We start from the raw sequence: 19,319 nt of genomic DNA, 5'->3' as shown, positions 1-19,319 counted from the left end.
TGACGGTTGGTCTCGTGCGTCCGCCATGTCTGTAGTTTGTTTACAACCTCAGTGTTTGTAGTTCTAATGTTCTAATGTAATGTGTGGCTAATATTAGCGGGTAGAGTACGGATGGTTCTACACTCCATGAAACGACACTCTTTTCAACACACTACGGTTTGGGACATACTAAATATATTTTGGAATACTATTTAGGACGGATAATAAGCGAACTGGGACGCAGCTAGAGTTTTTTCTGTGTCGTTGATCATCCTGCACACAAAATGCGTATTTGCTGATATCTAGTGGCGAAACTGAGTAACTGACTAAACAAAAACTGCTGCAAGCTGACAAAATGATTTTAAAAAGATAAACAACAACATTAAATATAGCTACAAACAGCAGTTATCAGGGTTTAAGCTATTTAATTTAATGGGTGTTTTGTAAAACTGTAGTATTAAGCCTTTGGTGAGTAAACTACTTCAAAGTGTTTAAAAAAAATACCAATAAATGATCATTTGAGGCCAGTCGCAAACAGAATATAGTTGTTTGGTTCAGTAGTCATTAGATAATGCTGAAAGTTTTGTTACAGCTTTATTTCTAAATCCATTAAATTCATAATTTTCCTCAAAATTCTACAAATAATAGCTAACCCAACTGAAAAAAACAGCTTAAACCAGCCTAGGCTGGTTGGCAGATTTTAGCTGGTCGACCAGCCTGGTTTTAGATGGTTTTTGGCCATTTCCAGCCTGGTTTTAACTGGTCAGGCTGGAAAATGATCACCTAAAACCAGCTTCACTAGCCAAGCCAGGCTGAGAGCCCAGCCGAAACCAGCTATGTCCAGCTTAAACCAGGCTGGTCAAGCTGGTCTTAGCTGGATTTAGCTGGTCATTTTCCAGCCTGACCAGCTAAGATCAGGCTGGAAATGGCTGAAAACCAGCCTGGAAATGGCCAAAACCCTTCTAAAACCAGGCTTGTCAACCAGCTAAAACCAGCCAACCAGCCTACGCTGGTTTAAGCTGGATTTTTTAGGAGGACAGAATGACAACATGAAAGGCGTTTATTTTTTCTGAACATTTAAAGTGATAAAAGTCTAAAAAGACAAAAGGTATGTATGTGCAGCTTTCTCCATGACACTCACCTTTGGTCTGTTCAGCTGATTGGACGTGATTTAGAAATACACACACCTGTATACTGTTACAAGTATTGACCTTTATGAGTCATTTTAGCTTACATTTCTTTAAACTGATTTTAAAAAGCTTGTAAAAACTAAACTAAGTTTATCAGGTTTCAGCTTAGTTTAATAAGTTATGATATGGTAACATAAAAACATGTTGTCATGACTTTGTTTTGTATGGCAAACTGGCTAGCTTGTAATGTTATCAGAGTTATACATCACAATAACATTCTCATTAGTTAAGATTCATTAGTTGAATCCTGTAAATAAATCCAATGACATAAATAATACTATAGTAATTTACAGTAAATAATTGTTCAGTTCTGTGTGGTTTATTTTTCACTGCTGGTCCAAACACTGAAGAGCAAATCCATCAATGCGCAGCTCCGCAAGTCCCAAACCAAGCAAGCCAGTGGCGACAGAGGTGAGGAACAAATCTCAACAATTGATGCAAGTGAAGGAAAAAATCTCAAGATAAACCAAGCTCAGTTGGGCATGAGCATTTCTCCTCTGGCCACACTTCCAGAATCACCAAACTCAAGTGCTTTACTGTAGTATGGTTGAAAAACACTACCATTGCTACTGAAAAAACAGCTTAAACCAGCCTAGGTTGGTTAGCTGGTTTTAGCTGGTTGACCAGCCTGGTTTTAGAGGGGTTTTGGCCATTTCCAGGCTGGTTTCCAGCCATTTGCAGCCTGGTCTTAGCTGGTCAGGCTGGAAAATGGCCAGCTAAAACCAGCTTCACCAGCCTAGACAGGCTTGGAGCCAAGCCCAAAACCAGCTATGTCCAGCTTAAACCAGGCTGGTCAAGCTGGTTTTATCTGGATTTAGCTTGTCATTTTCCAGCCTGACCAGCTAAGACCAGCCTGGAAATGGCCAAAACTAGGCTGGTCAACCAGCTAAAACCAGCCTAGGCTGGTTTAAGCTGGATTTTTCAGCAGGGATATTAAATACAAGTTTAAATTACTACAGTTTCTTTTTGATGCGAGGAAAATTTAATATTAAAACTGAAATTGCTGAATGCTTTATTCATGGTTATTAATGTTAATTTTTTATCATAATTGATAGTATTAAGTATTTGTAATTTAATTGTTACTTTTAATGCAATTACTATAAGTAATTCTGGGTTTAATAAATCTATTTGGCCTACTATATAACTTTTAATAAACAAGGGTATACGGTCAGGTGACCCTGTGATGTCATCACTGCAGGAAGAATCTCCGCCCACTTTATAATGATTGACAGATCATTTTCATCTCCGTGTGGGAAATGAAGTAAAAGCTAAATAAAATGAGTCGTGTGGTTTTGATGTTTAGCTAAAAAATGGTGGCTATTTCAAAAGGAATTTAATTTCCAAATGATTTAAATGTTCTCATTATGTTTTACAGAATACAGATTTCTCACCAATGTTAATACAGTAAATCTACTGATGTTGAACTGTGCAAGTGTACACTAGACTAACACAACACATGATTACACCAAATGCAGATTTAATTCACTTCATGAAAGTTAACTGATAAGAAAAAAAAAAATCAATTAATGACTTTATTTCTGAAAGCATTCTCATGTTACAGCATTTTTACACACAAGTCAATAAAACTTTCCAGTGCTGCAGTTTTCCCATGTATTTGGAGTCTCCTTCAGCGGTTTTCTCAGATGAGTTTCTCTCCTGACAGACCACAGCGAACGATAGAAACGACTGACTTAAACCCATTTATGACTGGCGAACATGTTAAATATGTACACAACTAATATGGATTTTTAGGGGGCCAATAATTTTGCCCACTGTGTATCGGAGAAAGATTTTTATAATGAGATTAATCTCTATTTCCAATCATATTTCAATGCAAGGCTAGTTTGTGAATGACAAACAAATCAATTTTGCTAATTTTTTTTCCAAAGGGCGCCAATACTTTTGACCACAACCGTGTATGTTTATTTAAAAAAAGCGATATCAGTTTAAAAGTAAAAATACTGCAGTAAAAACACGGTTTATTTTTGAATGTTTATAAACTCACTGATGAGAAGTTGTTGATCAGACACAATATGGCTTCAGTTGATAAACGTGAACTGTACAACTGATACATGATGCAATGACTTTTCACATACAAACTGACCCGGACTATATGAAAACAGGAAATATTGCGAACGCGTTATGAAAAGTCAAACAAAACCATGTCATGCTGAACACACACCAACATCAAAAGCCAAACACAGTCAAATTCATATCAATCTTTATTTGTACTTAGAAATTTTGCGCAACAATTCTTCTCTTTTCTTTTGTGTGTGTTTGTTTTTTCGCGGTCGATCTGAATCTCTCATGCCATTATTCCTGCAGGAGCGGCTGAAACGGACCTCTTACATAAAGTGCTTCTGTCAACGATCGCGTCGCTCGGCTTTTTCTTCTTTCGTTTTTTCTTCTTCTTGTTGTTTTTTTTTTTTTGCAATAGAAAAATGAAAAGACGGTGGAGGACAAAAAATTCCCATGGCTCACGAGAAGAGTGAAGGAAAGGGCAGATCCGTTAAAAAAAGAGGAGGAAAGGGACAGAAAGAGCAGAGATAGTTCAGTGAAGGCTTCTTCAGCCCAGGATCAGGCTGGATTTTCCTCCTGGAGGATTCCTGCGGCCGGACGCGTTTCCAGCAGACGGCTGAGCGGAGGCCGAGGAGGAGTCTTCTTTTTGCTCCACACACTCCTCTGAGAAAACACACACACACAGCACAGTGTTTAGGAGATTCAACAGCACCGCAGATAAAACACACAAGTTTGGTTGACTATATTAGTGAGGACATTACATAGACTTCCATTGTTTTTCTATCAGGTTAATGATAGTGTCTATGGCCTGCCCCTAACAAAAACAACTGCACATCAAAACATGCTAATAAAAACATCTGGTTGGTTTATAAGCACTTTTAATTATTGAGGAGCAGTCAAATGTCCACTAGTAAGTCGTTTTAATATTTCACTAGTAAAGTGACGACAATTGAGTCCTCACAAGTATAGTTAAACCAGTATACACACACAGCTTTGTGAGAACATTATAGACTTCCATTGTTTTTCTATGTGGTTAATGATAGTGTCTGTGGCCTAGCCCTAACCTTAACCACTCATAGAAACATCAGCAGATCATTACATACTAATAAAAACATGCTAATTTCCCAATAGGGAGTCGTTATGATATCTGTGAGGACATTATAGACTTCCACTGTTTTTCTATCAGGTTAATGATAGTGTCTATGGCCTACCTCTAGCCCTAACCTGAACTTTAAACCAACCCTCACAGAAACAGCTGCACAGCATTAGATACTAATAAAAACATGTTCTGCCCGATCTAGAAGTAGTGAAGTTTATTTATAAACTAATTTCGAGAGGATCACGTGCTTATGATTGCTTACAGCCGGTCCCGCATTATTCAAGTTATGATTAACCAATCAGACGATTCCTAAGCCACTATAAGTTCCATATGACAGCCATGTTTGTTTTGAATAATCCCCCCTTCCACCCCAAATCCTCCTCCTTTCCTAGAAGGCTGGCACGGTGGCCCAGGGGTTAGCACTGTTGCCTCACAGCAAGAACGTCACTGGTTCTAGTCTTTACCAAGCCAGCCGACGTTTCAGTGCGGAGTTAACACGTTCTCCCCGTGCTCACGTGGGTTTCCCCGGGGTTCCTCACACAGTCCAAGAACATGCAACTTAAGTTAATTGACTAACCCAAATCAGCACCACAGACGTGCTCCTAGTAAGTAGTTATCTCTTAAGAGGAATCACGATCGCCTTGCAAATGGGAGGGAGCCACGGTGTCACGGACGCCGCCCTCTCTATTCTGCCGCCTAGGTCGCCTCTATGGACACGCCGGCCCTGGGTACAGTTTATATATATGACTGTTTGTATTAAATGACAAAATTGTCTTACAAATAGTAAATAAATAAATTTATAGATTATAATATAAGATTTGCTGCGTAAACTGTGTATGGAAAGCATCGTCAATGCACTGCAACGCACAGAGATACACATTTACTCAGATCAGCTGACATTAAAAGATAGCTGACAGACAGCAAGCCCTGGATAATATTTACACTATTTGCATGAACTGTATATATCATGAGCACACAGCGATATATTAGTCACAGTAAGAGTATAGGATCACACAACTATGCTAAATTCACATGGTGAGGAAAAAACACACCTGATGTCCAGTTGGTATTAATATTAATCTTAGTTTAAGAAAAACAACAACTATAAATCTAGAATTTATATAATTATATATAAATCTATATATAATCTCTTTTTAAATCTATAATTGTAATGTAACATTTAGCCCTAAACTATCAAGCAAACTAAGTTATTGATTTATTTGCATGATTGTTAATAACTCTTCATGAAGGCTTTGAGCTTCACCCTTAACCAAATGTCAAACTCCCTGACTGTAAAAAGCTGGATTTCCATGAGCTGTAGTGAATGGAAAAACAGGCAGCTGATGTGTCTCGCATAAGATTACAATTATAAATGATGCATTTATAGATTTATAATGACTTTCCCAGCAGAACACACAGACTACAGCATCAGACAAACTGCAGACGCCATTAATGAGAAGAGCAGATGCACCGATCATGGAGGAAGAGTGTGTGTGTGTGTGTGTGTGTGTGTGTGTGTGTGTGTGTGTGTGTGTGTGTGTGTGTGTGTGTGTGTGTGTGTGTGTGTGTGTGCGAATAAAAGAGCGAGAATGTTGAATTCATTATCTTACATTATCTACAGCGATTGTAATATCAATTATTTTAATATTTATTACTTCCTAATTTAATTGATTTGAGCATTTTATTTTATATTGGATCTGTTTTACTTTGTTGCAATTATACTTCATATTTTAGACGAAGTTGAAAAATACTCACAATACAGGAACAAATAAAAGTCATGCGAATAAAGCAACTTGAACTTAAGTGTGTGAGTATGTGTGTGTGTGTCCGTGTCTCTCATTCCTGAACTAATGCACATCTTCAGAAAGTGCTTGTTTATATCTGCAACAGTTCTCAAACACGTCACACACATGCATGTAAAAATGCACACAAAATGTACGCACACACAAACATTCACACTTAAACAAAGACAAGCAATTGAACACACAAAGCACACAGCCACAAACTCACAGACAAAACACACACTACACAAAAACGCACGCACACAAAACACACTCAAACAAACAAAAAGAAACCACACACACGCACAAACAAGCAAAAATGCACGCAAGACACAAGAAAAAAAATAAAAACAACATGCACACACACTAAACAGACAAACAAAAACAGAAAAACCACACACACACACCTAAAGGAGGAAACTCAGACTCACCGTGGTTCTCTTGCTCATATTCATGATGATCCTGCAAAACAAGAAACCAATTATTTAGTCACAATACACTCTTAAAACAGCATTAAGAATAGTAGTAGTAGTAGTAGTAATAATAATAATAATAATAATAAACAACAACAACAACAACAACAACAACAATACTACTACTACTACTACTACTACATTTCATTCATTCACAGCCATTCAAATCACCAAAGAACACTTTACATAAAGGTAAACAAACAAAACTGAAAAAAAAAACATCCAACCAATCAGTGATAATTAGACAAGGATACAATAATTACACCATCACTTGAACTTATTGAGTTAATAAGGTTTCAACAAACACGGTCAAGTTGAACTGACTGAACATATTTAAGTTAATTTGTCAGATTCAACAACAACAACATAAAAATAAGGCAGCAATAAAAATGTACATCAGCACCTTAACTTACTTTACTAAAGTTAATCAGGTTCAAACTTAGTTTTATGCTGACTCAAAATAATAAATAAATAAAAATAAATAAATAAAATCACAAAAAAAAAAAATTCATTCATTCATCCATTCTCCTTTGGCTTAGTCCCTTATTTATAAGCAGGCGCCACAGCGGAATGAACCACTAACTTATCCAGCATATGTTTTACACAGATGCTCTTCCAGCTGCAACCCAGTACTGTGAAACACCCATACACACTCGTTTAGACACACAGATTAAAACAGTTTGAAAAGGTATGGAGATAGACAGACAGACAGACAGACAGACAGACAGACAGCCAATAGATAGACAGACAGACAGACAGACAGACAGATAGATAGACAGATAAATAGACAGACAGATAGATAGACAGACAGATAGACAGACAGACAGACAGACAGACAGATAGATAGACAGATAAATAGACAGACAGATAGATAGACAGACAGATAGACAGACAGATAGATGTTAAAGCTTTTAGTCAGTTTTATGCTGAAAAATAAATAAAATCACCAAAAAAAAAAGAATTAATTTTCCTTTGGCTTAGTCTCTTATTTATAAGCAGGTGCCACAGCGGAATGAACCACCAACTTATCCAGCATATGTTTTGCCCTTCCAGCTGCAATCCAGTACTGGAAAACACCTATACACACTCGTTTAGGAAACACAAACTACGGCCAATCTAGTTAATCAACTCACCTACAGCACATGTGTTTAGAGTGTGAGGGAAACCAGGCCTGACTAAAATGATTGAAGTTAATTTGTCAGAGATTCAACAACAACAAAATGAAAATAAAAAAGGCAGCAATAATAATGTACATCATTAGCTTAACTTATTAAAGTTAATCAGGTTCAAACTTACAGTTTTATGCTGACTAAGAATGCTGACAAAAAAAAAAATAATAATCATTCATTCATTCATTTTCCTTTGGCTTAGTCCCTTATTTATAAGCAGGTGCCACAGTGGAATGAACCACCAACTTATCCAGCATATGTTTTACACAGCAGATGCTCTTCCAGCTGCAACCCAGTCCTGGGAAACACCCATACACACTAGTTCACTCCCACACACGCACACACTACGGCCAATCTAGTTAATCAACTCACCTGCAGCGCATGTGTTTAGATTGTGGGGGAAACCAGGCCTGACTAAAATGATCATGAAGTTAATTTGTATGAGATTCAACAATCACAAAAGGCAGCAATAATGTACACTATTACCTTAACTTACTTTAATACAGTGGTGCTCAACCCTGTTCCTGGAGATCGACCTTCCTGTAAGGCTCAGCTCCAACCCTGATCCAACACACCTGAAGCAATTAATTAGGACCTGAACAGCACTTGATTACAGGCAGGTGTGTTTGACATGGGTTGCAACTGAAATCTGCAGGAAGGTCGATCTCCAGGAACAGGGTTGGTCACCCCTGCTTTAATAGGTTAATCAGGTTGAACTGACTAAAAATATTAAAGTTAATTTGTAGAGGCAGTGTTGGGCACGTTCCTTTAAACGAGTAAAGCTGCGATTACACTTGACTTTTCTCCCCATTGACTTCCATTCATACGCAAGCGAACGCGTCAGACCGGAAACGCAAGGTCATGCGTCAAGTTTCGCAGGTCGCTGCGGTGCAAAGTTCAAGCTTGGTGAACTCTGACCTGCGAAATCGCATCATTTGACTGCGTGAGACCAATCAAGGATCAAAACACGACCTCTCTGGACAGAAATTTAAAACATGAAGAGATCGCTTGCTTTTTTAAATGTCTAATCATCTTGTTTAATCCCGCCCCTTTTCACAGCGCCGCACGACAGAATTTCGCACACACAAAGACTGGTGTGACCGTAGCTTAAAGCTGCGGTCACACTTGACTTTTCTCCCCATAGACTTCCATTCAGACGCACGTGAATGCGTCAGACCGGAAACGCATGGTCATGCGTCAAGTTTCGCAGGTCGCTGCGGTGCAAAGTTCAAGCTTGGTGAACTCTGACCTGCGAAATCGCATCACTTGACTGCATGAGACCAATCGAGGATCAAAACAGGAACTCTCTGGACAGAAATTGAAAACATTGAGCAAATGGCTAATCATCTTGTTTAATCCCGCCCCTTTTCGCAGCGCCGTACGACAGAATTTCACACACACAAAGCCCAGTGCGACCGCAGCTTAAGTATAGTTACTTCTCTCAAATAATAACAGTTACATCATTATAAAAGAAACTAATTACTAGGCCCAGAGAGAATAAGAGGACATTTTTAGCCATTTCTGTGGAGAATTTTGGTAAAAATCTACGGATTTATGCGGATTTTGGGAGTTTCCCAACTAAACTTAATATATGAAATAAAAAGTAATCCCTTTTTAACTATTATTAATGTTTACTATGCGAATCTAATTCGATCTGCTTATTTGGTGAACAAAGCAAGTCTCTCATATAATATCTCTACGAAAAAGACAGAACATATTACTTTACAAACAGTATTGTAAATAAATCAAGAACATTTTCATATTAGTCAATAATTATACTAAAATTAATTTAAGTGTATACATTTGCACACATTTACACAAGTAAATAAACAGACTCAAGGATGGCCTAAAAATCTGCGGAAATCTGTGGAATTCGGTGTGGGCCTACTCATGACTGAAAAAATAAATAAAAATAAAATAATAATAAATAAATAAATAATAAATAAAATAATAATAAATAATTAAAATAATAAATAAATAAATAAATAAATAAATAAAATAATAATAAATAATTAAAATAATAATAAATAAATAAATAAAATAATAATAAATAATTAAAATAATAATAAATAAATAAAATAATAATAAATAATTAAAATAATAATAAATAATTAAAATAATAATAAATAAATAAATAAAATAATAATAAAAATAAATAAATAAATAAAATAATAATAAATAATTAAAATAAAAATAAATAAATAAATAATAAAAATAAATAAATAATTAAAATAATAATAATAAATAAATAAATAAATAATAAAAATAAATAAATAAAATAATAATAATAAATAAATTAAAATAATAATAAATAAATAAATAATTAAAATAATAATAATAAATAAATAAATAAATAAAATAATAAATAATTAAAGTAATAATAAATAAATAAATAAATAAATAGTATCCCGTATTTGTAACGCAGATTATTTATAGTGTTATTAATCCCATCACTGATAAAAGGGCAAGAAAAATCTATTTGATTCAACAAAAAAAATTAAATAAATAAGTCAGCAAGAATGTTTATTATATTAGCGGACGAATGAGTTACAAAATGAGCCAGATGCGGAAAATTAAAGCAAATCAAATCAGTCTAGAAGCAAGTTGAATAGAAGTGATTTCTGTGAGCGGTTTTAAAGGTCTGGAGTAAAGAAAAGACGTGAGGATCTGTGTCTTAAATAAAAGTGAGTAATGATTAACGGTGTGCTGTAAAAGCAGAGTCAATCAGAGCAGGAAAAAGAAAGAAAAGCTCATAAAGAGAGCAGATACAGGCTAGACATTCCTGCAGCGAAGGACAAACAACTGAAGTCTGTCCACATAAAGAGCAGAGCAGCTGTGTGTGTGTGTGTGTGTGTGTGTGTGTGTGTGTGTGTGTGTGTGCGCGGCTGTTAACTGGGTGGAGAACAGACGAAGCGTGTTATTTTGGACATGTACAGTCAGTTTACAGGCCAGTACAGTTATGAGGAAGCATCTGAGAGTTCAGTCATGTTATAAACGCAGTTCATAAACGGTAAATGACAGACATTTTACAATAGAAAATAAAAAATATTAAATATTAAAGCCTTTTGTTTTAAGTATTAAGTATTAAAGATGAAGTATTACAGCATTTGTTGCAATTTATATATTAATATAATTATTAATGTTATATATTAGTATAGTAAAGTCATAGTTATACTATAGTATGACATGGTAAATTATAGATAATCATATTTTGAAAAAAGAAACGATATAAACATTAACAAAAACATCTATCAAATAAAATGCAGTGGGAAACACGATCGTCTCACAGCAAGAAGGTTGCTGGTTCGAGTCCCGGGTTAGTCAGTTGGCATTTGCGTGGAGTTTGCATGTTCTTTTTGTGTTGGCGGGAGTTTCCCCCCAGTTACGTGGGTTTATATTATATTTTGCTTTTGGTATGGTTGTGTGCTTTGTTTTTGCGCTTGTCTTGAGTTTTAGGTGGAGTATGTGAACGGCTTATCCGGATTGGATGACGCTGTTGACATAATTAGGATTCCCTGTCTATAAGGCTGAGAGCAATGGCAGCTCAGTCTCTCTCTAGTTCAATCGCTCTCAAGCGGTCCGGCTGGTGGTGCTCCGCACATGCCAGGATCATGCCAGCGCTCTTTTTACTGCCATGTCTTTGTTAACTTTTTGATTGTTTTGTATTCACACTGTGTTAGCTATTTTGCTAATTTAGATACTTTGTTTACTTCGTAGCAGGTAGTGGATATTAATTTTCAGAGTCACGTTTTGTTATTTAATTCAGTGTTTCCCAACCCTGTTCCTGGAGGCACACCAACAGTACATATTTTGTATGTCTCCCTTATCTGACCCATTCGTGTCAGGTTTTGGGGTCTTTTCTAATGTTCTGCTGAGTTGATTCAGGTGTGTTTGATTAGGGAGAGGCTGAAAATGTGTACTGTTGGTGTGCCTTCAGGAACAGGGTTGGGAAAGGCTCGCCTGTTTTTATCCTTTTTAACGGGAGCTATAGGTAAGATCTCTCCCGGAAGAACAGCTATAGTCAGGGAACTGTTTTGATTTAGCTGCCCTACCCATCTACTGTTATTTGTTCATTTCTTTGTAGGGTTTATTTAATGATATTAAATATACATTGATGGGGACGTCAATCTGTCATGCTCAAGCTGATTCACTGATTCGATCCAAGACCAACGAATGGACCAGGCCGAATCCTGAGCAGCTACTGTGATGGTCATGGAAGAGTGGAGAACATGAGACTGATTCCTGTGACGCTCCAGAGACAGACGAGTCTTCGCTGAGGCCAGCTTCCAGCCTCCGCCACTGAGACTGCAGCTCTGCACAAGACGTTTGGCCATAGGAGAAATGGTCGTGCCCAACTGAGCCTGGTTTCTCTCAAGGTTTTTTTTCTTCACTTCCGCCATTAGTGAAGTTTTTTTTCCCTCTCCGCTGTCGCCACTGGCTTGCATGGTTCAGGATCTGTAGAGCTGCGCATCGTTGGATTTGCTCTTCAATATTTGGACTCTCAGTAGTGATTATTAAACCACACTGAACTGAGCTGAACTGAACTGAACTTAAACACTACAAACTGAACTACACTGTTCCTATTTACTGTGACCTTCTATTTGAAGCTGCTTTGACACAATCTACATTGTATAAGCGCTATAATAATAAAGGGGAATTGAATTGAATTGAAATCAAGCATCTGTGTCTTTCATATGTTCGGCTCAAACCTTGATTTCATTAACAGAGCCAGTTTTGGATTTTGGGCCGTAACACCCCCACAGTCCAAACACATGTGCTATTGGTGAATTGAAAATTGGTCATATTTTTACTAAAGTATACTATAGTAAATGTAAGATAAATCAAATTAGAAAAGAAAAATGATATAAACATTAACAAATAATAAATTTAAAAATAAACACTCGTATAGAAATTAATATTACATATTGGTATAGTAAAGTCATAGTTATATTATAGTATAATATTGTAAATTACAGTTAAATCAAATTTGAAAAGCAGAATTATATAAAACTAAGAATCTGTTAAATAAATTAAATATTATAGGCATATAAAATGAAAATAAAACAAATAAAATGCTTGAGCTATTTTCACTCAGTTCATTGACTAAAATAAACAAACAAAATATGAATAAAATCATTATAAACACAAAGAACAACACCAAAAAGAGAAAATGTAATTCACGCAAACACAAAAACATTACATTAATCATTTTTAAAAACGCTGAATACTAAAATAAGACTAATATGCAATGCTATGCACAATGTGAATATTTAGTTAATTAATTAATTAATTAATTAATTCATTTTCTTTTCAGCTTAGTCCCTTTATTAATCCGGGGTCACCACAGCAGAATGAACCGCCAACTTATCCATGTTTTTATGCAGCAGATGCCCTTCCAGCCGCAACCAATCTCTGGGAAACATTCACACACACTCACGCATACACTATGGACAATTTAGCCTACCCAATTCACCTTGGAATGTGACTGAAACGAAAGCACCCGGAGGAAACCCACGCCAACACGGCTCAGTTGGCATTTCTGTGTGGAGTTTGCATGTTCTCCCCGAAACTCGAACCAGCAACCCAGCGACCTTCTTGCTGTGAGGCGACAGCACTACCTACTGCGCCACTGTGTGTGTTTTTCATGTGTGTATTGAGACATCATCTGTCTGCGTTTAAGAACTTCTCAGTGAAAGTCTGTATCAATATTGTATTGTACTTTAACCATAGACATGCATTGGAAGTAAAAGTCTTTTGGATTCAGTGGTGTAGTGAGGTGTAGCTTAACTCAATCAAGTCCTGCTGTGGCAGGTTTGTTGGTGAACTGACCTCATGGTTGGGCTGTGGCTCTCCTGCACCTTCATCGTACACTATAGCAGGCTGACATCGTCTCAGAGGAGCAGAAGGTTCACCGCACAACACTCCAGACGCTTCTCCACCTGATAAAGAAACAAAAACAAGTTATTCAGAGATCAGATTGACACACACGCAATGAAAATCACTGGACCTTACACTGAATTGAGGTTTTTGTTTGAACTTTTCTGGATTACATTTAAACTGAACAATTGACAAATTTAATAATAAAATAGATAATAATATTATTATTAATAAACAAAAACATTTATAATAATGATAATAAACAACAAAAACATTTATAATAATAATAATAATAATAATAATAATAATAATAATAAACAACAACAACAAAAACAGATTCTTAATAATAATATTAATAAACAAAAACATTTATAATAACAAAAACATTAATAATAATAATAATAATAATAATAATAATAATAATAATAATAATAATAATCAACAAAAACATTAATAATAATAATAATAATAATAATAATAATAATAATAATAATAATAATAATAAACATTTATAATAATAATAATAATAATAATAATAATAATAAACATTTGTTATAATAATAATAAAAAACATTTATAATAACAATAATAAGAATCATCAACAAAAACATTTATAATAATAATAATAATAATAATAATAATAAAAACATTTATTATAATAATAATAATAATAATAATAATAATCAACAAAAACATTAATAATAATAATAATAATAATAATAATAATAATAAACATTTATAAAAAAAAAAAATAATAATAATAATAATACAAAAACATTTATAATAATAATAATAATAATAATAATAATAATAATAATAATACAAAAACATTTATAATAATAATAATAATAATAATAATAATAATAATACAAAAACATTTATAATAACAATAATAAGAATAATCAACAAAAACATTTATAATAATAATAATAATAATAATAATAATAAACATTTATAATAATAATAATACAAAAACATTTATAATAACAATAATAAGAATAATAAACAAAAACATTTATAATAATAATAATAATAATAATAATAATAAACAAAAACATAATAATAATAATAATAATAATAATAATAATAATAATAATAATATTATAACATACAACATTATAACCCAAGATCATGGTGCAAAAATTAGTACACCCCAATGAATGTTTGGGGAAAAAAATAAATGAATAAAATATAAATATACACATTTTTATAAAGATAAAAAAAAAAAAAAAAAAAAAAAAAAAAAAAAAGATAATCAGTTTAAATATTCTGTAATGCACAGCAAGCAGCCTTTTTAATCATTTTCTTGCACAATTTCAGACATATTTTCCACATCTGGCATATCATACGGTGTTACTCATTCAGGAATAAAATAGAATAAACGAAATAAATAAAAAGAAATAAAACAAATATAAAATAACATTTTAATAATAAAAAGAAAAACTAATTAATTCAGACAAAACCAAAACAGACAAATAATAAAACATAAACGTTTTTCTCCCTTGAGAAACCATCCCGTCAGCTTCAGGTTCCCATCCATTATTCATCACTGTTGCAATGTGATGCAGTACAAGCTCATGATGAACGGAATGTTAAAGGACATTTGGTACAATAACCACTTCTGGTTTGGTGTTGAATTCACTTCAACAATCACAGTAAAATCTGCACTATGGTATTAAGTCACACCTAATTCTCTTGGTTAGTGAAATCAGACTCTGATCTACAGCAGCTCTGTTTGATCTGTCTGAATAAATAAGCTCTTAACACAAACATACATTATTATATTATCATAGATGACTGATGTGTGGCTTTCAGGAGCGTCTGAGTGTTGTGATGCTCTCCACACACACACAGCATTTCAACACCAACAAACAAAGAGCCTTTATCATGAAGCTCTATAAACACTGAAGCTCACTGAGAGTCAATGGAGGGATTATATCATCAAATGAACTCAGAAACACACTGCTTCAAGTCTCTACTGGAAGAGGTTTTCATTCAATTCATTTTTAAAACATTTCAATGGCGAAAAAAAGTGTATAAGAGGAAAGAAATGCATACAAAAGGGTCATCAATGATGAAATAAATATCAATTGCTGCCAAATGACTAATTAAACAATGTATTATCTCACAATGAGTGTATAAATTCTTCATATTCACACCCCAGCCAAATTCTGACTTGGTTATTTTTATTCAACCAGCCCCATTTGCTTTGTGCAGCTTTCATTCATGGGATAGAACTAGCCCGACCGGGTGTACATTTCTATCGGTACCTCTCTAAGGTGCCATGAAAACTAAAATAAAGACTTTTTTTCAGATGTTAGTAAGAGTATTCTTCATTTTAAGCATATCTATAAGCTACTGTGCTCCAAAACAATGAAAAAATTGACATTTAGACGATCTAAATGTGTTATAAACATACAAAGCTTGCAGTAAACCTAATGTTTTGAGTGTGTTTTTCCAGCTAGGGAATCTAATTACAGTAAACGGCACCATGAAAAACAGAGCAATACATCAAAAATTCTCAACAACATTAGGAAGTCTGCAGCAAAACTAATATTAATATAATATTTTAGCACAAAAACAATCCAAAACAGACAGTGAAAGTGGTAAAGAGAGGGCTAGCAGACCAAAACGTCCACATTTTGGAGTGGCCCAGCCAGAGTCCTGACCTAAACCCAATTGAGAATCTGCGGAGGGAGCTAAAGAACAGGGTGATGAGGAGTTGGAGCTCATTGCTAAAGATGAATGGGTAAAAATACCAGTGTAAACATGCAGATCAGCAATTATAGGAAGAGTTTGATTGCTGTAAGAGTCAATAAAGGCTTTAAATTGATTGTTGAGATGGGTATGGATCATTTTAGACATTCTACTTTGTTCAAATGTAAATAAAAGGCCACAACGATGCCTCCTCTACATAGTTATAATGTCTTTTGGGAGAGATTTCTGGTCACAAAAAAACAACAACAACAACAACAACAGTAAGTCAGAATGAATGATTACGGGCTTTACTAAAAACACACACAAACAAAACGCTACAATTATACACAAAAGGCCACACATATTTAATATCCATAAATATAACAGATAAATCACATCAATAAATGTCATGTTTTTATGAAATAATCTCATCCTTTAAATGGAAGGACTCCATTACATTGTTCACTTTCACTGCAGTGTCCACTTATTGTGGAGCGGTTTTGCAGCGCTCCCAGTTTCCATGGCAACAGCCATTCTGGAGGATTATGGGAAGTGTAGTTTCCAAAGGGAATAATATTAACAAAGGCTTCAATGTAACAGAGTAAAATAATGAAATAAATAAAGACACAATGCAGAGGATGCAGAGAAGGATGATGAGAACGGAAGAGCTTTCAGAATGCGGAATAAACCAGTCTTGTGGAAAAACAAAGACTAATTAATAAACAAAGCCTGTCAGCATTTTTTCTTATTTGTACGATTAAAAACAAACAAGCAAATATATTACAAACAAATATAAATGAATAAAAATAAATATAAATCTATAAAAATGAAGACAAATATTATATATTTTTTATATATAAAAAATAAACAAAATATAATAAATATGAATGTATAAATATAAAAATAGATATAAAAATATAACAAAAATATATATAAATATAAAAATTAATTTAAAAAATAAAACATGTTTTTAAACAAAAAATTAAGCTGTTTTGAGAGTCGAATGTGAATTTTTTCTGACATTTATGTATGGTCGGATTGTCTGATAGATTTCATACATTAGTACTAAAAATAAATAAATAAATAAAAAAATGTATTTAAAAAATATATTTAAAAAAAAATAATAATAAAAAAAATAATTTAAAAAAATATATAAAAATAAATAAATAAATAAATAAATAAATAAATAAATAAATAAATAAATCAATAGGCAAGTCCATTATTTAATGTAGAGTAAACTTTGTACTTTCTTTGTTTTCCATTAAAACACACTTCTGTGAGACGGTTATGGGTTTACTGCTACATAATATCAGAACAGATTTATTCATATATTCCTAAGGTTTTTACTCTGGGCTTTGTTTATAATTTTGCCTGCTTTACATAAGGAGATTTGAAATATTATACTTGTCAATAAAGGCTCTTTTCTCAAAATTAGTTTATATCCATGGAAAAAGAGCATTTAATGAGGTGTATAATACTTCAAATCCACCTTTGAGCAAAGCAGGCACAGTTATATACAAACAAAGCCCTCTGTGTGTGTATGTGTGTGTGTGTGTGTGTGTGTTCATATTACTTTAAAAAGAGCTGAATTAACAATTGAGTTTTTTTTTTGTTTAATTGTTTTATGTTCAATCCACTTAAATTTGTAAAACAATGTCAGACTTTATTTTGATGGTCCGTTTTGATGGTTTTGAATTAAGTTACATTGCATCTTCATGCCAACTCATTCTCATTGGATTATAAGTAGACTGTTAAGGGTTGGGGTTAGTGTAAGTTGACATGTACTTGCAAAGTTTCTTATAGTCAGTTAAATGTCTGTTGAAGGAGCAGTATCAGCAGATATTAAGCAGACAGTCTACTAATACTCACATGAGAAGTAATTGGCATGCAGTTGCAATGCAACCTTTAGTCAACCAGATGTGCAAATGAGACCAAAATAAACGGTTTCCAAACAATTAAAGTTAACAATCGAATTCTCCTGGACCTACATGAAGAAAATGTGAGAAACCCATCATTTTTTACAGTGTGTGTGCATATAAATCCATAAATAAATAAATGCATAGATTAATGTAGAGCAACCATATCTGTATAATAATATAATGACTGATTTCAGGACAACTAACAAATAAATAAACAAATAAAGAAACTAACAAATAAAGAAACAAACAAATAAATAAATAAACAAACAAACAAACAAATAATATAAATAAACAAAAATAAACAAACAAACAAATAAATAAAATAAATAAAAAAACAAATAAATAAAATAAATTAAAAAAACAAATAAATAAAATAAATAAAAAAATAAATAAAATAAATAAAAAAATAAATAAATAAAACAAACAAAGAAATAAATTAATTAAATAAATAAACAAATAAATAAAATAAATAAATAAACAAATAAATAAAAACTAAGAACAATATGCCGGCATCACAGTGTTGCAGTGAGTAGCATGATCACCTCACAGCAAGAAGGTTGCTGGTTCGAGCCTCGGCTGCGTCAGTTGGCATGTTCTCCCCGTGTTGGCGTGGGTTTCCTCCGGGTGCTCCGGTTTCCCCCACAGTCCAAACACGTGTGCTATTGGGGAATTGGATGAGATAAATTGTCCGTAGTGTAGGAGTGTGTAAATGAGTGTGTATGGGTGTTTCCCAGTACAGGGTTGCAGCTGGAAGGACATCCGCTGCGTAGAACATATGCTGGATAATTTGGCGGTTCATTCCGCTGTGGCGAACCCAGATTAATAAAGGGACTAAGCCGAAAAGTAAATGAATGAATGAACACAATGCCATTAAAATTAAAGCAGTTAAATTTAACTAAACTTCATCCAAAGTCCAGATTTATCAAATTAAAATGTATACACACACACACATACACTTGTGTTACTTAAGCCATTTAAAGCTGAGATTGTATGTACTGAACATTTAAAGAAAACTCATACTGCAACGCAACAGTCATGAAGCTTTAAAAGCAGATCTACAACACAGAGAGTTTCACTTCCATTAGTGTAAAGCGCTGACCTCTGCTTCACCCCTGC

The 19,319-nt window shown here is 33.8% G+C and overlaps 1 protein-coding gene across 1 annotated transcript in view; it reads right to left on the bottom strand.

The window, feature by feature from the left end:
* Nucleotides 1-3,373: 3,373 nt before the first annotated feature.
* Nucleotides 3,374-19,319, bottom strand: part of jpt1b (Jupiter microtubule associated homolog 1b) — a 33,190-nt gene continuing 17,244 nt past the window's right edge. The window contains exons 3-5 of the mRNA XM_056452933.1: nucleotides 13,540-13,649; nucleotides 6,500-6,530; nucleotides 3,374-3,851 (exon numbers count right to left, since the gene is read on the bottom strand). Coding sequence (XP_056308908.1) covers nucleotides 3,736-3,851; nucleotides 6,500-6,530; nucleotides 13,540-13,649 — 257 coding nt within the window. The 3' untranslated portion in view covers nucleotides 3,374-3,735. The remainder of the gene's footprint in view (nucleotides 3,852-6,499; nucleotides 6,531-13,539; nucleotides 13,650-19,319) is intronic.

The sequence above is a fragment of the Danio aesculapii genome, chromosome 3 (assembly GCF_903798145.1).
Source record: "Danio aesculapii chromosome 3, fDanAes4.1, whole genome shotgun sequence".
Lineage (NCBI taxonomy): Eukaryota > Metazoa > Chordata > Actinopteri > Cypriniformes > Danionidae > Danio > Danio aesculapii.
The sequence above is the reverse complement of the archived record's forward strand: the minus strand, read 5'-3'. Positions and strand labels throughout refer to the sequence as shown.